The 23,074-nt window shown below is 43.0% G+C and overlaps 1 protein-coding gene across 3 annotated transcripts in view; it reads left to right on the forward strand.

The window, feature by feature from the left end:
- The window catches only part of CAMTA1 (calmodulin binding transcription activator 1), an 869,135-nt gene that overhangs the window by 842,315 nt on the left and 3,746 nt on the right, over window positions 1-23,074 (forward strand). Inside the window, exons 13-23 of one of the 3 annotated variants that reach the window (XM_057695058.1) lie at window positions 118-314; window positions 705-783; window positions 1,020-1,335; window positions 1,766-2,289; window positions 6,779-6,966; window positions 7,462-7,708; window positions 8,519-8,590; window positions 10,170-10,190; window positions 11,627-11,820; window positions 12,969-13,043; window positions 15,818-15,848. In XM_057695058.1, coding sequence (XP_057551041.1) covers window positions 118-314; window positions 705-783; window positions 1,020-1,335; window positions 1,766-2,289; window positions 6,779-6,966; window positions 7,462-7,708; window positions 8,519-8,590; window positions 10,170-10,190; window positions 11,627-11,820; window positions 12,969-13,043; window positions 15,818-15,848 — 1,944 coding nt within the window. The remainder of the gene's footprint in view (window positions 1-117; window positions 315-704; window positions 784-1,019; window positions 1,336-1,765; window positions 2,290-6,778; window positions 6,967-7,461; window positions 7,709-8,518; window positions 8,591-10,169; window positions 10,191-11,626; window positions 11,821-12,968; window positions 13,044-15,817; window positions 15,849-23,074) is intronic. The other 2 variants (XM_057695065.1, XM_057695074.1) reach the window with 2 other exon arrangements.

Below are 23,074 nucleotides of genomic sequence, written 5' to 3' on the forward strand. Positions count from 1 at the left end.
CTTACCGTTTTCAGCTGTGAATCACAAAGCGTTTGTCCGCCACCCCCCGGCCTCCGAAGGCTGGCTTGGTGCCCGGCCTCCGGGCCTCCGATTGGAACACGTGCCTTTTCGTTACAGTGTGCGTCCGGCCCCGGGACGCTGGGGAGCTGCTTCGAGAGCCGCGTGGTTGTGGTGTGCGAGAAGATGATGAGCCGGGCCTGCTGGGCCAAGTCCAAGCACCTGATCCACTCAAAGACCTTCCGTGGGATGACCCTGCTCCACCTGGCCGCTGCCCAGGGTTACGCCACTCTCATCCAGACCCTCATCAAGTGGCGGTAAGGCTGGGGCCGCACGGCCGCTGTCATCCTCACCCCCCAGCGGGCATCCCTCTTAGTGTGTCCTCTAGCGGAGGGAAGTCTGGCCCCTCGGGGAGCGTGGTAGCCTGAGAGCCAAGGGCTCTCTCTGCGGACAGGTCCACGACGTTCTGTGAACGTCTGCCCGAGAAGTACTGTGCGAGATGCTAAACGGAACATTGGGCTTTTCACCTCCTCTGGGCCTCTGGCAAAAGGGAGCGTGCAAAGCACCCTAGGAAATTCGGGACTCTATTTCTTCACATCAGGGGTGTTGGACGCCCAGTTTGGTTTCATCTCTGTGGGGTGTATAACATTCTGGTGCTTTTTCACGTGGATTCGTTGTGCAGTAATTTGTGGTGCTGTCCGTTCTAGCACAAAGCATGCAGATAGCATTGACCTGGAACTGGAGGTTGACCCCTTGAATGTGGACCACTTCTCCTGTACTCCTCTGGTAAGAAATGGCCTCATTTCTTCCCCGAACTATTTTTCCAGGCCGGCATAGGGATGTGCCTGGTCCCCTTTGTATTGTCCCTCATTGATATATGACACGTATCAGGGCTACTTGGTAATGGTAATGTTTTATGGCCCCATTGAGATTGCTGCCAAGGCCCCATTTGTCAATGGCAAAGTCAGATTGTTTTTTTTAACTCGTATTGAGGAAGCTGGCTTTATCTCTCTGTGTTTCAGATGTGGGCGTGTGCTCTCGGGCACTTAGACGCAGCTGTCGTGCTGTACAAGTGGGACCGTCGGGCCATCTCTATTCCGGACTCTCTAGGAAGGCTGCCTTTGGGAATTGCCAGGTCAAGGGGTCACGTGAAATTAGCAGAGTGTCTGGAGCACCTGCAGAGGGATGAGCAGGCTCAGCTTGGACAGAACCCCAGAATCCACTGTCCTCCAAGCGAGGAGCCCAGCACAGAGAGCTGGATGACCCAGTGGCATGGCGAAGCCATCAACCCCCCAGAGATACCCAAAGGAGTCACCGTTATCGCAAGTACCAATCCAGGTAAACATTCTCAGTGATTACATCTCAGAACTTGGCAGGTTTCCCTTTGCTTTTGTGCAACTACCCTCAGGAAAGTCCATAGGATATTCACATGCATTTAAGGATTTGGGGGTTTTATTTGTTTGTTTCTAATTTTCCATTTAGCTGTTAGAATGCCTAGTGCTTCTCCCTGCCCATCCCACCCCCCAAATGCAGAAAGTAATGCAAAAAAAAAAAGAAAAAAAGCCTATGGTCATGCAAGAAAGAAGCACAGATTTTGGAGGAGGATTATCTGAATAGTGTATGCTGCTGGGGAGTAGTGAAACGTTAGGGACATGTCCTGAGTTCTGGCTTTGCACGTCGTGTCCCTCAGGCATAGAGAAAGTGTTAATTCTTTAGGATTCCTGATTGTATCGCCTGTCCTGACTATCCTTTCTACTGTACTTTTCAGAGCTGAGAAGACCTCGGTCTGAACCCTCTAATTACTACAGCAGTGAGAGCCACAAAGATTATCCAGCTCCCAAAAAGCATAAATTGAACCCTGAGTACTTCCAGGCAAGGCAGGAGAAGCTGCTTTCCACTGCACTGAGTCTGGAACAGCCAAATATCAGGAAGCAGAGCCCTAGTTCTAAGCAGTCTGTCCCCGAGACAATCAGCCCCAGTGAAGGAGTGAGGGACTACAGCCGGGAAATCTCCCCTCCCACTCCAGAGACTGCAGGATTCCAAGCCTCTGGATCTCAGCCGGTAGTAAAGTGGAATTCCAAAGATCTTTACATTGGTGTGTCTACAGTACAGGTGACTGGAAATCCGAAGGGGACCAGTGTAGGAAAGGATGCCGCCCCTTCACAGGTGCGTCCACGGGAACCAGTGAGTGTGCTGATGATGGCTCACAGAGAGGTGGTGAACACAGAGCTGGGGTCCTACCGGGACAGTGCAGAGAGCGAGGAGTGCTCACAGCCCATGGATGACATACAGGTGAGCGCGGGGAAGGGGCGCCTGCAGAGGCTGCTCCGTCCGTCCGTCCTGGCTTCCCTGGTCTTTGCTGCCCGTTGCCAGAGCTTGCGTCATTTTCTCACCAGTGAAGGGTTCGAAGTCTGGGCCCATGTATGAGAATGTCGGACTGTCTTCTTTATGTGGGCCGCATTTTCGCTCATGAATCAAGCGCCATGAACAGGACCTGAACGCCAGGGACCCAGGTCTCAGTAAAGCCTGGTACCAGCTCCTCAGAACTCCTACAATAAGTCTTCTGCTTCCTCCTGGCATCCAGGGTGACTGATTTCGCTGTTTTAAGTATAATAGAGTCTCAGCCTGATAATAGCTAGAACAGGAGGCCTGTGGGTAGAATCTGAATGATGTAAGTGATTTGACAAGCACAGCCTAGTCCTCGTAAAGGCGTATGTGGTCTGAGACTCTCTTGACGCACAGTGAAATATCCCTAAAGCGGGTAATTGACTGCCTTTGTAATAAATCCAGGATCGTTTTAGGGCATCACACTTGTTGCAGATTAAGAGAATAAACACTGAAGTACACGTGAAGTTGGGCTCTTAAACAAGCAAATTTCATTAATTAAAATACACTCAATGGGGAGGACGAAATGTGCATCCTCAGAACGTGTATTTGACTTCCTCTCTTTCCCACTTCCCATTGATAGAATCCGAAGCAAACGTAAAAGGAAAAAACTCCTGCAAGAAATTTGCTGGGGCGCCCGTGCCCTTAGAAATGATGGGGATCTTGTATCCCGGACACTGTTCTTAGGGGTTCTGGTTGCTAAACCGTCCTTGTTCTTTGAAACGCAGGGGACCCTTCCTACCAGCCCCCGCTGTTTGGCACAGGGTGAGAATCATGCATGCTCAGCACTGTGCTCCTATCCCTGGTGTGTGGTGGGGGCCCAGCTACTGATCTACCAGCCACTGCAATTGCAAGGAGGCCTTTCCTGGGAAATCAAATAGTATTTGAGATGAGGGGTTGGCACATTTTTTCTGTAAAGGGCCAAACAGTAAATATTTTAGGCTTCGTAGGCAATACAGACTTCATCGTGACTATTCAATCTGCCTTTGTAGCACAAAAGCAGCCTTAGAAAATATTAAACCAGTGAGTGGGCCATGTGCCAATAAAACTTTGTTTATACAAACAGGCAGCTAGCTAGATTGGACCTGCTATCGTTAAAGCCCTGTTTTAAACAATTTCTGGTGGAACCCATGCTAGATATTAATACTGAGCAATCGAGAACAATATTTGTAAATATAAACATATAATAATAAATCACCAGGCTATGAAAATCAGCAGCTCGAAAGAGGGGAACCAAGATGAGGCTCTAGAACAGTGCAGGCTGCCAGAACTTTCTGTAGTGACGGAAACTGTCCGATATGGTAGCCAGGGACCACGTGTGGTACTGAGCATTGGAAGTGTATCTAACGTGACTCAGCAACTGAATTTCTAATTTTATTTAAGTTTAAATAATTTAAGTTTGACTAGCCATCGAATAGCACAGCTTTAGAGCAACTGGCCCTTACTGAAACAGAGTTGATGCAGGAAATAGAAAATAACCTAAAAAAAAAAAATTACTTTATATTTGCACTGAGCCTTCAGAGAATAAATATTTTACTAATTTAAGAGCACATACCTATGAAAAAAAAGCAGCAGTTTAAAGAAGCATTTTAGCCAAATGAAAAAATAGCAATTAAAATTAATGAAATAATTCAAGAAATGGCAAGCCAGAGTTCATGGAGGAGTGAACAGTAAAACCAGTAATGTCTATCTCTGTCTGAATAATTATTGATAGTGTGGTCCAGGGATAAGCAAGTCTTTAAATAGAAGAGGAATAATGTTTCAAAAATAACCTAGAACTAAGATTCTAAATTGTTTTGACAAAACCAGGGAGGTAGGGAAATGAAGGTGAAAGTGTATTAAAGCAGTTCCCCTGTCCAGGGAAAATCAAAGTTTCTTCCTATTATATTAATAGATACACATAGGCTGAAATATGCTTGCTAGAAATGTCAAGTTAATAGGTAGTTTAAAAACAGGCTACAGAATTTCTAAGTCATTTAAAGGGTGGAAAAAAAGAAAATTTGGCCCATTTGGGAAAAGTTCAGGAATGGTAATAAAGAAAAAAGCAACAACAGAAATAATACTTTGTAACATAATATTATAGGAATATTTTCAAACATGACTCATTTCCCACTTTGGAAACTGTTAATTCTATTAAAAGAGTCTCAGATTGGGTTAAAAAAAAAGGAAGCAAAAATATACTATATGCTGCTTGTAAAAGAATTAAAACAAGATGAAACAGAAGGAATGAAAATGAAGTGATGGGTAAAGATATAACAGACAAATGAATATAAAAAGAAAAAAGATAAAAAGTACAATTAAGGCAAATAGCATATACATAAAATTTGTCAGAAAGATACAACCATAATGAGCCGTTATGCACCTAACAACATAGCTTCTAAATAGGAAAGTGAGTAAATATGAAGAAATATGGAACCCTAACCATAGTGTGAGACCAACACAACTATTTCACAATTTGTCAGCTCAAGTACACATGAAGAGGATATGAAAATATTGACAATACAATTAGCAAGCTTGGCTTAGTGTATATATTTAGCATATGATATATATACTTATGTAGATGTAGGACTACACATAGTAAATATACATATCATTGTTCTTTTTAGATATCCAAGCACATTTAGAAAAGCTGCTCATACACCAGAACCCAAAGAGAATTTAAATAAAAACCCAACATCATTTGAATAAAAAACCCAAAAGTCATTTAAGTTCCATTGCCTTTTGTAGTTATTACAACGAAAAATCATCTACTTGGTATCTCCGAATGTTGCACTTGTTATGATATTAAGGTGTTCTTACACTGACACATTTATAAAACAGAGGATTTGGGAGAGGAGTGACTACAGATAGTTACAACCTTCAGTCTCCAGAAATTCCACTTCTTGATACTTTCATGGAAGAAGAATCAAGGTAGGACTTACTTCCTCCTGTTTGACTCATGAACCTAGAGAGCCAATATAAAAGGAAGAGAAAGCTGTGATATTTTTGCCCTAAGTGTTTTCACTTTTATTCCTGTTACAGGAATAATTCTTGTTCTTTGTTGACAATTTAGAATATTACCCAAGATAAGTGTTTTTAACAGTTTTATTAAGGTATCATTTACATACCATAAAATTCCCTCATCTTGAGTGTTCAATGTAATGAACTTTTGTAAATTTATACAGCTGTGCAGTCATCATAGTCTCATTGAGAACATTTCCATCACCCCTCAAAAGTTCCCTGTGCCCATTTGAAGGCAACCACTGATCTGATTTCTCTCCTCCAGAATTTTGCTTTTCCTGGAAATGTTATATAAATGGAATCATAAACTGTCATATTCTGTGTCTGGCTTCTTTCACTTAGCATAATGTTTTTGAGGTTCACGTGTGTTATAAGATAAGCATTTTGTCATTTTTGTATAGATCCTTTCAGAACATTTTCAATTCGCTTAAAAACTTAAACTGCTGTATTTCAACTTCCATTTTCAAGAGATGTGCAAGGAAGCTTTTAAAAACAAGGTCCTATCTCTGATTCTGATCAAATATATCTCCTCCAGACCAGTTCTGAGGATTCCTAAATGTATCCATCAGGAACGTATTTGGGGCACAGGTATCAGCAACCTAACTCCAGTGGTTTAATCAGAACGTGATTTCTTTTTCTCGTAGACGTTCAGAGGTTCAGTGGCTCAGTAATGCCATCAGGGACCAGGATTTTTTTTCTGGATTTTCTGTTCTTTTGGCTTTCCTCTGTGCTTGTTGCTTTATGGTCATGATGTGGCTTCTGGAGCTCGTCTGTATTGAGGACAGGAAGAAGAGGGGAAAGGGCCGGGTGCATCGATACCTTTCGTTAGGAAGCAGAGGCTTTGCTCGTAGCCCACCGAGCAGTCTTCTGTACAGTCCCCTTGTCCAGAAGTGGGTCGCAGATCCTCCCCCTGGTGCACGGAAGGCGGGAAAACCAAGAAGAGGACTAGGACAGTTGACTTGTATCAGTCAGGAGCTGACCCCTGGACCTTGGCTCATTGCTGCTCTCTACAGAACTCGGGTTCTCTGGGCAAGGCAAAAGGCGGGGGAGAGTGGTCAGGTAACCAGCAGTGTCACTACAGTCATAGGCCCACATCCTATAGGACTGCCCAGTCACAGTATCCTTAACTGGTTGATCCTAGCTGAGCGTAGAAAATAGACACAAGTAGACTGCAGGGTTGGGACCAAACTATGATTTGGAGATAATTGGGTCTGGGATCTCAGCACATTCAGGTGAATCATGTGAAACCTTACGGTGATATTGGAGGGCACTGGACTGAGGTGTAAGCCCGCCCGCTCTCATTTCCTTCTTTCCAAGGTGGGGGGAGTGGCGGTAGGCCCGGACCGCCTCTAGGGCGGCATCCTAATCTGAGTGCTCTGTGACCCCTGGGCTCCAGGTGAACATGATGACACTGGCAGAACACATCATCGAAGCCACCCCTGAGCGGATCAAGCAGGAGAACTTTGTGCCCATGGAGTCCCCAGCTTTGGAGAGGACAGACGCGGCCACCATCAGCAGCACGATGAGCTGGCTGGCCGGCTACCTAGCTGACGTAGACCATCTGCCCAGTGCTGCCCAGATCAGGTCAGTAGTGTCGGTGGGTGGGCCCCTCCCCAGGGCAAGTTCCTGGGTTTACCTGGAAGCGCAGGAGGCCCACTGGGTCTGAGGAGTTCTGTGTAATGAACGTCCTTATCAAGGAAGGAAGGTAGCGTGAGGAAGAGTTCCATTGCCTCTTCCAAGGCCCTCTCACATCCTCACCTCTCCCATGGTTTCTCTTCCCACATCAGAGCATAGGAGATAATGTATCACAGTGTCTTCCCCCCAGTTCAGCTGAAGTTTCCCAACTGGATAGTGCACTCAGTGGATTTAGTACTTAGCACAGTACTAAACTCATAACAGGTGCTCAGCATGAAGTCACTAATTGAAGGACACCCGGAGTCTGCTTAGCATCTTCGCTGAGTGAAGATGTATCCGTCATGATCTGCAGTGGGTACCATCTTGTCTCACTGAGCAGCGTGCAGTGGCTCTTGAGAAAAACCAGTCACCAACCTCTCTCCCCTGTGTCTCCTCTTGTTTCAGAAGTGCATATAACGAGCCTCTAACCCCTTCTTCTAATACCAGCCTGAGCCCTGTAGGCTCACCAGTCAGTGAAATAGCTTTCGAGAAACCCAGCCTTCCCTCCGCAGCAGACTGGTCTGAGTTCCTGAGTGCGTCCACCAGTGCGAAGGTGGAGAATGAATTTGCTCAGCTGACCCTGTCCGATCATGAACAGAGAGAACTCTACGAAGCGGCCAGGCTTGTCCAGACGGCTTTCCGGAAATACAAGGTAAAAGACAACAGAGTCCCAGTGTGGCGACAATCTTGAGATCGGGAAGAGTCGGAGTCATTCAAACGAAAACATATGCTGTTTCTTTTTTTCCTCTGAGTTGATAGAATTTTTATTTGACATTAATTAGGTCCCATGAGATTATTAAAAATTGTCAGAAGCTTTAGTGAAATCAAACTGACAAGCAGTGTGATGGTTGTCTCCATGTGAACTTACTGCTGGTAATACTAGTGGATATTTATTATCTAGTTAATATAAAGTAAGTTGACACCTCTGTCACAAGAAATGTATAACCTAGAGCAGGGCTTTCTAGCTGGAGGCCTAGGGGCTGATTGTCCTAAAATGTTATGGTAAAGTGCACTTTTGGTGGGAGTGGGCCCAGAGCCTTCCACAGTTTCTCCGAGGAGTCTTTGACCCCCCCACCAAGAAGGTGTTAAAAGCCAGTGATCATTGATCCAAAAGTAGAGGACTTGGGGTTCTATTAGGAAAGGTAATAGAGAGCGGTAATTTATAAGGACAAAGAGTGCAATACCGAATTCTTTAAATACTTTGAAGATGAATATTGTTTTAGGCCTCTTAACATCCAAATACGATGGTTCTCTTTAGAAGCAAGAATAGTTAGAGAGTTATTCCGTATATTCATTTTCCTTAATTTATCCTGATATTACCTTATCACTGTATTTTGGTAAACCTCGGGCCTCAGTTCTGAGAAAGTCAATTAAATGAGTCACGATCCCATTGAAGTCTTGGGAAAGTTGTATTTCTCATACTAGGTTATTTTTTCTTTTCCCACCTCACTTTCCCCTGAAGGGCCGACCCTTGCGGGAGCAGCAGGAAGTAGCGGCAGCTGTCATTCAGCGTTGTTACAGAAAATATAAACAGGTGAGCCAGCTTCTGGGTCGCCATGAGAACGTGCCTTGTTCACACAGCATCTAAAGAGGCCTGGGGAGTCTCATGTGTGGTTTGGCAAAGGGCACAACGTCCAGGGCCTGATCCAAAGACAGACTTTGAATTGCCTTGATTAAAATCCAGAGGGACGTGCGCCAGCGAGGAAGAAAAAGCAAAAACAAACAAATGAAAGCCATCTGCAGCAATGCACAAAATAATTTTTGTTCAGATTGTTGGCTTTTTAGTGGTGTCACCCGCCTGTGACATTGGTCTGACACAGAGGAAGTTATTTGTGTCTGAAGTGAGGACCTGTGTCTCAGTCATTTTACCTGTAAACTAATTAGTAATCAAAGAACTCGAGGGAGTTTGATATGATGATTGGAGAAGGTAAATACTAGCTGTTATCTTTGACTTTGAATTATATACTCTACATAATCTTTAGCTGTTTTTTCCTTTCCTCTTCTTCTTATCCAATTTAAAATGGAGAATTGTAAAAATCTTTGAAAATCTGAAGAAGCCCAGGATATCTTAAGCTGTTTTGCATTCCTTAGTTTAGTGTTGCAAGAAGAGTATCTGAGTTGCTCTTTCATGCAGTATTGCTGTTTCTGAAATGACCTGCAGGGGGTCACGTAGCTCCCATCAAATGGGGAAGGCAACTGTTTAGAGAGACCTAGTATGTCCTGGGTCTTTTAGGCTGATCGTCTCATTTTCTCCTTACAGATATCTGATGTAAACAATTTTGTTTCCATTTTACAGTTGATGAAGCTGAGGCTCAGAGAGATTAAGTAAATATTAGACCTTTCTAACCACCTAGGTGGTGTTAAAATGTTAAAAATTGCTGGATTGAGTTTTAACCAGTGCATACAATAAAGCTCAGTCCTGTCAGTAGATTCTAGAACCTTTTATTAGGTCGTGCTTTCGGTGGGTCTTACATTTTTATTTAAGGAATAATAAATGCTGAGATGTATACCAGCCACACAGAAATTGGGGATTCTGTTCTCTTGTTATTTCTAGCATTTTCTTTGATGTCTGATACAGGTTGCAGTTTGCTCAAGTTGCTCTAGGATTAAGCCCTAATTGGGGTGGGGGGGAACATCTTCAGCTTATAGCCAGTTGAGTTCATGATCCCAGAAAATGAAGGTTTATTGTGTAAACGCTGACACCACAGTCCTGTAGCCCCACAGCAGGGAGCCCCCTGGCTTCTATTTGGCAAACAGACTTCTCGTTAGCCCGAGCAAGTCTCAGAATCAAAGTTTCAAGTCTGTGATTACAGCAGGTATTTATTCCAAAATGTGAGTTTGGTTTTTTTGTTTGTTTGTTTGTTTTTATTAAATCCCCTCCCAAAGACGTATTGGCTACAACCGGAAAGACAGAAGGCATTTTTTTTTTTTTTTAAATACTGACAAATATAAGACAAGTATTTTGGAAGATGAAAGGCATGAACATAGCCAGGTTGCCTTTTCTCCTTTTTTTTTTTTTGGTTGGGAGTTTCATTGGTTCTGGTACTGGTTTTTTCATTTGCTTCTATTCAGCAATCTAACATTAATCTTGTATTTTCTGTTTCTCCCCCAAGCTGACATGGATAGCCTTGAAGGTAATGATACACCCAAGTCCTCTCACAAACCATTCCACCAGAGTCACAAACTTCACACCCATTACCAGCTACAAGAAGGGGCCATTAGGATGGCACGGTCATTCAGCAGGCATACCCCCTCGCCCGGCCACCTCACCACAGCACATCTATCCTCTGGGGACCACGTGGTGATGCTGTTGGAGTGGGTTTCGGTCATTGGACATTTTCTTGGCCAGTGTCCATCTAAACAATCCATTCAAGACAATTACTGTGAACCCAGTGAGCCACTCAGGAAGTGTCCCTCTTTCCCAGCGTGCTTCACTGTGGTCCAGGGGGTGCTGACCATGCAGAGCGCATGGGCCAAGGTGATGGAAACGCTGTAGGATGCAGCGTTCTTGTCTTAAAAGGCTTTTGGCCAAATGCAAATGTCAGGGGGGTCAGATAAGACGAAAGAGGACTCTTGCAAAAGGGCCCTGTGTCTGGAACATTCTTAGAAGTCAGTTTCCTTCCCTCACTCCACCTCATACATGCAGAGAGATGCTTAGGTACAGGGATTTTCTGAGGAATACTTGTCTCTCTGATGGTAAGTCGCCTCCTTGCGAGCAGAGCGCTTCACTGTGACTTCTTCTCCCCAGAGTCGTTAGTCTATGTCATTAGCAATCTGGACATGGCCTTTTTTTAAAATCTGGAGAGCTCTGCATTTTTTATACCTAGAAACGGACAGGGAAGAGGACCCACTCTCCCCGCACCGTGCCTTCATGCCTCACTTTCCATCTCGGCGGCAGGCTGGCTGGAGGGTGCTGGGCCTGGCTCCGGAGCGGTCCCCGGCTCCAGGGCCGCTTTCCAAGTTTCATGGCTTCACCCCCGTGTTGGTCTTATGAGCGTTAATCTTTTGCAGGTTAATATGGCTTAAAGGTGTCAGCGTTTCATGATAAGCCTTGTATTTGGGACCTTGTAACTCAGAAATCTGTCATGTGGAATGCTAGTTAGAAATCAGATGCTGACTGCTAAGTTGATTTGTGTTTGGCAGGAACTGGGAGACATCCAAAAAGATTAATTACAAATGTTTCCAAATCGAATAGGAAATACTTGTCTTCAACCTGTAAAGTTTTACTTCCTAAATATGTTTTTTCCATTCTTAAATGTCTCAGTTTATTGCCATTAAAACTTTTTTCCAAGAAGGGCAAACGATTTTAATATTTGGGGAGGAAAAAACCCCCACACATTTAAAGCAATGCATTATCTGAAGGCAACCCTTCAAGTAACCGTTTGCACTTTGGAAAGGTAGGTGAAAAGATGCCTAGTTTGCCTCTTTAATGATGCAGCCCCAGAGAATATGAAAATAAAGGGGAAAAGGAGCTTTCCTTCTTGCCGTCCCCACCTGGCGGGCTCAGGGGGCACCCAGGCCTGCGTGGCCCGCCTTGTTACTGCTGTGCTTCTTCTCGTTCCCCCCGCAGTATGCACTTTATAAAAAGATGACACAGGCTGCCATCCTGATCCAGAGCAAATTCCGAAGTTACTACGAACAAAAGAAATTCCAGCAGAGCCGGCGTGCTGCTGTGCTCATCCAGAAGTTTTACCGGAGTTATAAAAAATGTGGCAAGAGACGGCAGGCTCGCCGGACGGCAGTCATCGTACAGCAGAAGCTCAGGTGCGTGGAGATTCACAGCGGCCAAGAGAACCCCGGCTTGGTCAAAAGAACCACCCTGTGCAGACTTGCGGGTCTGTACAGGGAGTAAAGCATCTTGAGCTGTTTTCTACCCAGACCAGTCTAGATGTTGCCTTTGTTTTCCTAGAGTTACACTTGTGCACCTTGCCTGTTTCTATTTCACTCCTCTCTCTCTCTCTCTCTCTCTCTCTCTCTCTCTCTCTCTCTCTCCCAACTCCCCACCCAATCATTTTGATGCGTCCACCTAGATTCACCTTGTAACAGAACCTGGCAGGACCACAGTTCCTACTCAGAAAGGGGGCATCCTAATATAGTTGTCTACATTGTAGCGTTTCTACCCTAAGACCTAGGGAGAGTAAGGAGAGTAAAGCCATTCCATTTTAGAGAGAGTAATAAAAACTAGCACCAGAAAATAAAGTGGCAAAAGCAGTTTAGGGACTTCCCTGGTGGTCCATTGGCTAAGACTTCACACTCCCAATGTAGGGGGCCCAGATTCCATCCCTGGTTGGGGAACTAGATCCCACATGCCGCAACTAAGAGTTCACATGCCACAACTAAAGATCTGGCGTGCCACAACTAAGACCCAATGCAGCCAAATAAATATTAAAAAATAAATAAATAAAGGAAGTTTAGAAAACAGTAGCCCAAAGAGAGCAGCAAACACAGGTGAAACAATTTCTAAACCGAGAAAGCCTGTCAAATGCCCTTTTCAACACAATGAGCTTATGAAGACTTGGGGGAAGAGCAGTTACAGGACATCTTATCTTCAGTCTTTCTATTATTGTCCCCCTTCAAGTAGGTGAAAGTGTCTGTAGTCCCCTCTTTCCTTCTCTCCCAGCTATGCTCAGACGCAGAACCATGAGATAGGCTTGTGCTGTGGGATTTGCTACCTGAACTCTTTGGTTAAAAGTTGTTAAGACTCCACACTTCCACTGCAGGGGGCACGGGTTCGATCCCTGGTTGGGGAACTAGGATCCCACATGCTGCATGGTGCGACCTAAAAACAAATAAAAGAAAGATGTTCCTTTAAAAAAAAGGTTTCCTTTCACCGCTGATCTGCTTTCAACTTTCACACGTGAAGCTTTACAGCACCCTTCTTATGATAGTAATTCACATTCTGGCTTTTTCAGGAGCAGTTTGCTAACCAAAAAGCAGGACCAGGCTGCTCGAAAAATAATGAGGTTTCTACGCCGCTGTCGCCACAGGTACATTAACCCTCATCCCGACATCTTCCTCGTCAAGAATGACAAAACCACCCTCATCGCCTTAACCACTCATGAACTCCGAGGTGAAGCTCATCCCCTCCAATAATCAGGGTACACATCCCAAGTGACACTGGGATAGCAGAGCTCTTTAACTAGGGACTAAGTGGCTGCTGTGAGATCCCCGGTCACGGTTCCAGACAATGCTGTGTAGAGGTTGAATCACGGAGATCACGCCAGTGCTTGTTTTAATTTGGGTGCAAGGGCAACTTGGACTAGCTTTTCATTCCAGATTTTTCTTTAGCAGTGCGGTCTTCACTCTAAACCCTTACTGTGGGAACGGGTGTCCAAACAGTAAAGACACAGAGTTTCTATTCTGAAGGAAAGCATGGGGAACCACTAATGCCATCCGAGTTTTCTGATGTAGAATTTCCACTAAGTAGCTGGTGCCCTCTGCTGGCCTCAGAGCAAACACACTCCATCAGGTGACCCATTCTGGCTAGTCTGTGATGAGAAACAGGAGAGGTGGTCGGAAGGAAGCTGGGCAGGGCAGGAAACGCACCAGAGATGGAGGTGCATTTCCAACTAGAATTGGGCTCAGGTGACCCCAGCATCTTCCCGCAGAGCTAAGCCGGGGAGGTTCCTTTATTTTCCCCAGTTTTGGATGCCTTGGTGAAGACTAGGTCCTTGACTCAGATTTTGGGGGCTGGGGAACCGTGGTTTTGCTTTCTTCACTTGGGTTAATATTCCGGCCTGATGTCTGTGACATTGGCCATCTGAGCTATGTTTAGATGAGTCTCCACGTAGTTGTGTTGTTTTTCTGTGCATCAGGAGCTCTGCAGTTTACAGACCCGAACTTGAAAGCAAGCTCTTTAATGTCTGATTTCCTCTTTCCTGTTTAACTGTACCCAGAGCCCGAGTTGTCCAGGTGCAGTTTGACTCCTCAGAGGTTTCGCTTTAGTTTTTTTTTTCCCTCCTCAAACTGTCCACTTGCTACCTTTGACAATATTTTAACTTTGAGACTTACCAGGGGTTAACTGGCTACTTGTGTGCACTTTTACTTATATTAACAAAATAATTCGTTTAGGTGACCATGGAAGGGAACATGGACAGAGCCACACGTGCACAATAATAAAAACTTTAACAGGAACATTTTTTAGACCACACGCAGTGTTCTCTAGCCAGAATGCTGCCAGGGCAGCTCCTGCACATTTACCGTATTCCTCTGCAGCACATTTACCGTATTCCTCTGCAGCACATTTACCGTATTCCTCTGCAGCACATTTGCTCCCCACCAGGCAGTGATGGGGGTTTTCCCCGTGATCAGTTAAGCAATGAGGTACCCATATCAATAGTGTGAAATTGCAAGTCTTGTTAGGAAATGCATATCAGAATAGGCGGCATGGCCAGGACATAGTGAAATGAATCCTCGGGGCCTTACCAAAGTCAGTCTCTTTTCCTTATTATTTCGTCATCCCTTTGACGTGCGACCAAATAGAGGACTTGCGACCAAATAGAGGAGTTGATTTTCTTCTTTGGGTGAAAATTTCAAGGCCTCACCTGGGCCCTTTTCCATATATTCTCACACATGCTCACATTCTTCTCCCCTTTTCCTCTTCCTCCTGCAAAACAAAAAACCCAGGAAGATTCAGTCCAGCACTGCTGAGTCTGTGGTTAACACTCTCCCAGCACATTTTAGCTTCGAGGAAATGGCCTCAACGTTGCCCTTCCTTAAGCCATGTCAAACAAATGTTCACAAATTCTCCTTGGGTCCTCTGGTCTTATCCTCAGACTTTGAAAATCTGTGTACATAATGCCACCTTGGTGATCGTTAGCAAAACCACATAAAGTCCCATGTTCATCCTCTCCTCTTTCTTTGGCCAGAGCCTACAGTGTTTGCATTGGGTGCATTGAGAGGGTAAGATATTTAAGCAAAACAAAAATGTCTGAAAGGCTGCGTCCCGCAGGAGGCTGAATGAAGGAATCGTTTCACTCGTGTTTTAAGAGTTCTTGTTTTGTAAACGAGTAGAAAAGCATTTCGTGAGGACTTTGCCTTTCCTCAGTCCATTTTTTTCCCCAGTGATAAGGTCATGAAGCTCACAAGAAGGTTTGTTACCAAGAGAGCATCAGATTATGGCTCTGAATTTCTGTTCATTATTTGGGATTAAACCGTGACCCCTATCGGCTCTTTTCTTTACTTGCCCTTTTATATTCCAGATGTCAGAAAAACGTGCAGGCAAATTGGAATAACCTTTGTCTACTGACTATGTAAAGTCACTATTCACTTTCCATTCCTATATATTCCATGGAGGAACTTGAAGACATCCTGAAAATCTATCCTGGAAGTTTGAACTCATTTTCCCTAGAATGAGTGTCACCCTGTGGCCATTCTGGGTTATCGAATATTATTTTAAAAGAATCTGTCATCCGTATTGGCCCTTAGAAGCATTAAAATAGGAAACCTCATATGACCCCCTCTCAGAAAAGGGAGGTAGGAAGTGGCTTCGGGAATCAGAAGAGTCCCATTTCTTAAGGATTTTGCTAAGTCACATGACCCCAGCATTTTTTAGACTGAAAAATAAACTGGCGAATTTCCTACCTGCTCATTTCACATACCCCACCACCACTCTCCTTTTCTTTCTTTCCAAAAAAAGGAAAAAGAAAAAAAGAAAGGAACACTCCACAGTCTTTCTTTTGTTGAAATAAAGCTATTTATGATATTTCTGTTGTGACCCTCACGTGCTAATAGCTCTTTGGTGTTGTTTTACTGTCCAAAGCCCCCTGGTGGACCATAGGCTGTACAAAAGGGTGAGTTTAGCTGCCTGCTAGACAGTTTCTCTTTATCTTCCATTTTCAATATTTTGCTTTTTGCTTGCTTGCATGGGGCTGCAGCCTAGGTATGCCAGTAAAGTTTCACATCCATTTCGAATGAAATAAGATAAGATAAAAACTAACCCTGATTACTAACACTGCTACTTTATACAACTGGAAAACAGTCACATACAACCATAGACTTACGAATGCATGAGCAAGTGAAAGGGAGGCCTTCTGAAGCCGCCACAGGGCATGCGTAGCACTTGCTGGGAGAAGACTTCAGGATTAAAAAAAAAAAAATGGCTGGTGGGACACGTTTAAATCTAAACAAGGCTGCAGTAGAAGAAAACGTTAAGCAAGTGGTTATTTGTGATGCAAATAATCTGCCACATGAAACTCAACTACTGCTGAGTCGACCTTTCTAAAGCAAGAAGGCTTACTAGGCAATACTGGCTTTTTTCTTTTAAGGCATCTATTTCTTATTTAGAGTTACATAGTTTCATTTTCTAACTCTCCCTTTCCCTGGTGCTATGAGGTAAGTCAGTACCCAGAGCTGCCCTTTCTGGACCAACTCGGGACTTTCATTGTCCAATAGGGAGCGAACCTGACTTCCAGCATTTAATGACAGTGCTGAGGAAGGACAGGGTGCTGTGAAGTGTCTGAGATCTGTATGTTCTCTACTGCAGTCAAGAGTCAAGAAATGATTTTAAAGAGAAGATAGTGAATAGGAGTTCAACGGACACTGAGTTTTCGTGAGATTTTAGAATATGATGCTGATTTGTAAGTGTGCAGGTGTGATAATAATAAAGGATTTAGTGGGCAGAAAACTGGTTTTTAAAAACCAGGAATTGAAGTCACCAAAATCAGACTTGAGTTTAGCTTAACTTGACAACTTTTGTTCTAGAGATAGTCTTAAGATGCATTTAAAGTCTAATGTGGCAAAAAAAGTAAAGTAAAAGATAACATGGCTGTTAGCTCTATCAACTCAGCTACATCCAACATTCTCTGACCTTACACTAATACTGTATTAAGTCATTTGCAAGATCTCAGAGAAAAGATTGTGCTTCAAAAAAATCTCAAACTTCTAATGTCTCTGGAGAGATCATTTCCCATCTAACTACATTTATATTGATGCTAATATTTAGTCACTATGTTTTAAGTCAAGGGTCCAAAACCATTTTCTTAAAAGGCCAGATAGTAAATGTCTATTGCAATACAGTAGTTCCCCCTTATCCACGGGGGGATACATTGCAAGACCCCCAGCGGATACCTGAAACTGTGGATAGTACCGAACCCTACGTATATGTGTATGTTTCTCCTGCACTAACAGGCAGGCAGTGTATACAGCGTGGGTGCACTGGACAAAGGGGTGATTCGTGTCCTAGGCAGGACAGAGTGGGGCAGTGTAAGATTTCATCACGCCACTCAGAGCAGCACACAATTGAAAACTCATAAATTGTTTATTTCTGGAATTTTTCCTTTTCTATTTTCAGACTGCAGTTGACCATGGGTAGCTGAAAGCACAACCATGGATAAAGGGGGACCGCCGTACTTAGTTCTGCCATTGAAGCGTGAAAACAGCCACAGATCAACCCATAAATGAATGGCTGTGGCTGTGCTCTAATAAAACTTTATTTACACACATACACATTGGGCTGGATTTGGTCCATGGGCTGTAGTTCGCTGACCTAGGGTGATAGGAGAGTTGAATTCTTATAAGTTCTTCCTAAATCAAGAACTTATCCCTGTAAAAAACAAAAAAATAGCCTCCTCTATTGAAAACCATGGATAGTCGCTGAAGGAGGAATTTGTTTAAAAAATGATAAAGCAGCAACATGCCTTTGTAAATTTAACTAGTTGGACCTCTCTAGAACTAGGCAGTTGCTTACATTTGAAATATTTCAGGTCGCACGTGGTGGAGCTGGCTCGGAGATGTCTGTTTGAAATATAAGAGAAAAGGGGGTTAGAAATCTCCATTTCTCTTTTTCTATTCCCTCTCGCCCTCTGCATATGTAGATATCTCTTTCCATTAAAAAACAACAAAACAAAACAAAACAAAAAAACAAAAAAACAAAAAAACCTCCAAGAGAAAAGACGCGTGCCCTAGTATTGGATTTAATTATAAGTTGTAGTATCTTGCATGTTACATGCAATGGATATAGTCCGCTGCAAGGAACCAATGTTTTAGTAAAAGTGGTGGCTTATGCACTTTTGAAGCTTGTTAGGCTCTGGTATGTTAATGATCATTTTTAAGAGTCCATTTTTTAAAAATGCTTTTCCACGCCAACCAGAGTCCCCACCTCAATTTCCTGAATGCCTGCTGCATTCTGCTGTAAGCTCCTAAATCTCCTCCTCATGCATGGAAAGTTGGACTTTCATAACATCCCCTCTGCCGCTGAGTCTTAGGCGTTTGAGAGAGAGGAACTGAGACGCTTTCAGGTTCCCTCCAGGGTGGTCACTTTTCCCCAACGTGTGAATTGAGCAATAGCTTAGCTGTGTCATGTCTAATTCCCCGCAGCATCTCTCGTCCTCTCTGTCCATCAGAGAATTCACGATGGCCCTCCCCCTAGGAGTCCCCAGGTTGAAGTTACTCTTGGGAGGAGGAATTAGATTCCTGGAATTCATGTCAAAGAAGATAATATACTTTTTAATGTTATAAAGTGTACCATATTTAAGACATTTAAGGTTTACATATCCAAAGACAATATTTGAAAAATGAAATAATTAAATTTTATGGTAAAGTGTGTATAAAACATGATTTGACCCCACCTTTTAAGTTACTGAAGCAGAAGGATGTCTTAAAAGGGAGGTGACATCAGTCATCAGAATTAGGGTCCAACTGGATAATTCCAGCAGCAGAGCAAGCAGAAAATACCAATTATGTATTCGATTTTTCAGTCTTGGGGAAAGCTAAGAAAAAGCACCAAATGGTCTTCTTTACCGAATCCAGCTCGTTTTCACTCAGTCTTTACTCCAGACTTAGCCCCTAGTGACTTAAAATGGAGTCATCCAATTCCTGACACCGTCAGAGGGATTTGTTTTGTCTTGGACACAGTAACTGTCCATTTAAGAGAAAGTGTTCTACACAAGGAGATGTTTGCATCAACAGTTTTAATTATTTTTCTTAGTTCATCTAGGTGTTATACAACTTCAGCAAATGACTGAAGGATTTCTAAGGTTGAAGAAATATTTAAGTGCACAGACTGAAAACACTACATTCCAGCTACATTCTGAGTATCTTGAACAGGGCGTTATTCAGTGTTACAGCAGAAAACTAAGATGCCTCAGATGTAAACGAAATAGTAAAGCACTGAATTACATGAAAGATTTATCCCTAAGGTATTGAAACTAAAAAGGATGATGCCTTAGACAAATTTCTTCTTTCTCTAATGAGATCAGATTTCTGTGAGCGGACTTTATAACCTATAACAATCTCTGCAGGTATCGTAAGCAGTAGGACTCCTGGTATTGAAATAACCGATTTCTTGTAAAGTGCTGGCCTAGCTACCCATGCTCCATAAAGGTGGATGAATCCATCCAACTGGAGTAAAAAGAGCCCTGATTGAAGGAAGAAATGATAACAATTTTGGCCACCAATTTCTAAAAAACAGGTTTTCTCTCTGTTTGAGAACTGGGTTTCCAAACACTTAACTTGTCCAGATGCTGCTAGTTACCTTGGTAAGTAGCACTGACAGCACTGATTCTTGAGAGCAGCCCTGCAAAATATCTTCAGTGGGCCATTAGCAAGTTCTGCAGGTCACACTTAGACCTTTTGTGTTGTTCTCTACACTTGCATCCGAGAGGCAGTTTTCTAACAACGCCTGCAAGTGAACTGTTTAAGAAACGTAACAGTGGTCTACCAACAACTCGGATGTCACACTCCTCCAGTTAAATTTGACGGGAGGTGTAGCTTCCCAGTGGCCCAGTCTGCCCGGTGAACAGTAAGAAATGAAGGTGGGATGCGTCATCTAATTTAAATCCCCGAAGTAATTCTGTCTTACTTGCCTCTTTTAGGAAATGAATCTTTTGGGAACACAGTGGTGTGTGTTACATTGCAGACAACATGCTCTGTGTCATTCTTATTGGGCCTCTCTGTCTTTTTTGTTTTGCGATCCAAATGAGATTTCTGGAAAATGGCAAGACCTCTCTTTTCCTAACCCCCCCCCACAAGCTGTTGTAGCTCTCAGAGCAACAGGTAACTAAGCAGAAAGCCCCATCTGGCTGCTCTGTATATTTCTGACGTCCAGCATTGCGAGACTATACCTGCCAAAATCCACTGACTCATAACACATTTCTCTGGCTGAGCATTACTGAGTAGATGTGACGAAGCTGCTTTGCCTAATGCTTTACCCATGGAGCCATTGCTCGCTACGATCTTGAAGCAGGCCTGCTTCATTTATCCATAAGTGATCATGGGACGTCTGATGGAAAGAAACCCCGTGGGCTTCTGCTGGCTTTCAGTGCTGTTGCTTCTCACGTCACTTCAGTACATTACAATGCAACCTGGTTCGGGTTTGGGTCGAGACTGCAACCATGTCCCAAAGATGATTTTTCAGCCTAGGGTGCTTGGGGGACATCCTGCGGTGGTCTTTAATCTTAATAGTTGGATGGTCACAGGTCAGAGTCTTGCTATTCTAATTACCGTAACGCCAAGCCAGTTAACACCAGTACCATTTTCCAAGTGACTGATGCCCAGCTCAAAACTCTGGTCCTGGCAGCTCTCCTTGTAGTAGCAATTGCCTTGTGCCTGCAGAAGCTACAGTTTTCTATCATGTGTTAATTGTCTTCACAGTCTCAAGGAAGACTGCTTTGCCTGTCTTCCGTGTGAGGAAATTCAGAAGTAAGTGTAATTATCATGGAGTTTGTTTTTAGACAATCTGGACATTATTAGATTCAGTTCTTTCCCAGCCCTGAATGAGTCTAGCACTTCTAATTCCTTAGGAGAACCCAAAACTCAGTAACCCTTAAGCTGAGTTTGTGTAACATAATGTAAGAAAAGTTTATTGGATGTCTGCATTCTCAGTCCTATAGATATGGTGACTACAGGTACTGAATTTCCAAGTATAATTCCAATTTCAAAAATTCTGCTCTATATTTACCAAGTTTTCACACTGAAAATATGCTTTCAACATAGGTAATATAGCTCAAACAATTGATTTTTTGTTTTGGTCTATAAATTTATTTTTCCCCCTCCACTGAATTTTTCAGTTGTTCTTTTATGTCATGTGAACACAACATTTGTAAGACACAGTAGTAGTAACAGATGGGTAGAAAAACATCTTGGGAACTTTTTAAAAGAATGACAAGCAGAAATAATTATTACGAAGGAAGCAGATACTCACTATAGTATGTTTTGGAAATACAAATAAACAAGGAAGATCACCCAGAGATAATAACTGTTAAACTTTTATTGTGGTGGAGGTAATTTCAGTTAACCTATGCCTTTTACTGATTATTCATGTCTTGAATGACTGAGACAAGGCAGCCACAAATTTCTGTGGCCGTTTGGAACACTCTGGTTTGAAACATCTGTCTCTTAGAATTTACTAACAAAAATTCCAGTATCAGATGTTGTTCTCATTCACTTCCGTGAATATAATTAATTGTTTTCTGTTTCTCTGGAGGCACCATAACAGTCAAACATATCTTTTTTCCAATTGACATTTGATTTAAAGCAAAACAAAACAAAAAATTAGGCACCGCTGTCTTATCCTAATAATCTACCCTCAAGTAACGTAAACCTCCATCTGTGATTTCAGTAGAGCAGACTGTAAAAGTCTCTCAAGTTCATCTAAACTTTCAGAGGTACGTTAACATCCATGTGGTCTGCAAATTAGAGAATGAGGCTAAAAATCTTCTGTAGCTTCGATTCTTAGACCCATTCTTTTCACACGTTTCAGATATGCTTCAGTTGTAAGATTCATAAGCACACTTTATGTGGAGGTGTTTTCTTCCTCCAAAACATTGTAATAGAATCCAGATAGGGTCTCATAAAGGATGACATCTTAGAATTGAGAAAATGTAATTGCTGTCATCAGTTTCAGCAACGTACTCCTCTCATGCCATGGAAATTTTCCAAATGCGTGTTTTCTGTGCAGACTTTAGGAAAAACCAATAAAATAAGAATTGGGTTTACAAATTTGTTGTGGTTGCCCTGAGATATTGTTGGAGGCAGCAGAGTGGGGGCATGAAGTCAGACAAACCTGGCTTCACATCCCCACTCTGCTGTTTATTAAGCATATAAGGTGGGGTAGGTTGCTCAATTCCTGTAAATCTCAAGTTCTACATTTGCAAATTGGAGACGAGGTGAATTTGTGAGGACTGCATAACACATACTAAGGAACCTGTCTAGCTATTGGAACTTAGGTGTTCTCTTCCTTTTTTCCTACTTTCTCCTCTAACAGCTTCCCATTAAAAAAAAAAAAATGCCTGTACCACTTAATTCATTTTAATATTATGTATTTATAATGCTAGTAGACTGTGAAAACTGCACAATGAGACGAAGAACTAAATTCTCCTGTGGAGTTCAGGAGTTAGGAAAGCCTAGAAAATTGAAAGCCTGAAAACTGGAATGTCTCGTTTTTCCTGAATAGATAATCGTGGTCATTCTGTGTGTGGACATGCATCTCTCCTTAACTTAGTGGTGGGTGAGGCTAGCACTAGTTTTATAACAGAGTATTTACGTGGTAACTGTAAAACCTTGTGAAAACTTTGTTGGCATTTTAATTAGCTCAGAAAGAAACTGCCAAAAAACTGCAGAAACAAGTGTGACCATTTTAACTTAAAAAAAAAAAAAATGTTTACGTTCTATCCACCATGACCAGCTGATTACAGATTCTTTGGTATGAAACTGTAGAAAACATTTCTGGTTCATAATTCATGCTTCTTTTTATTTCATCCTGATGATGAACTTAAGATTCTTAAAGCCTTCCTGTTCATGCTAGTGGAATTGTGAGTGGAGACCTTTGTGTTTATGCTCTCAGATTTTGAGTTCAGAATTCTTCAAATTCTAGAAATCTCATCAGCGATGGAGTCTCTGTTGCACATTTGTGAATGAGTCCTGTACTAGTGCAGAAATAAATGTCGTATCTGAAGTAAGCATGCACATTTTGCGGTAATCCAGCAAGGAGGTCTGCACAAGTACAGATGCGTTGCATGCCCAGAGGTAAAGGTGGCATCAGTGCATGCCTTGCATTTCTCCAGCCAAAGGGCTGTTAGTA

This window comes from Hippopotamus amphibius, chromosome 1 (assembly GCF_030028045.1).
Source record: "Hippopotamus amphibius kiboko isolate mHipAmp2 chromosome 1, mHipAmp2.hap2, whole genome shotgun sequence".
NCBI classification, from domain to species: Eukaryota; Metazoa; Chordata; class Mammalia; order Artiodactyla; family Hippopotamidae; genus Hippopotamus; species Hippopotamus amphibius.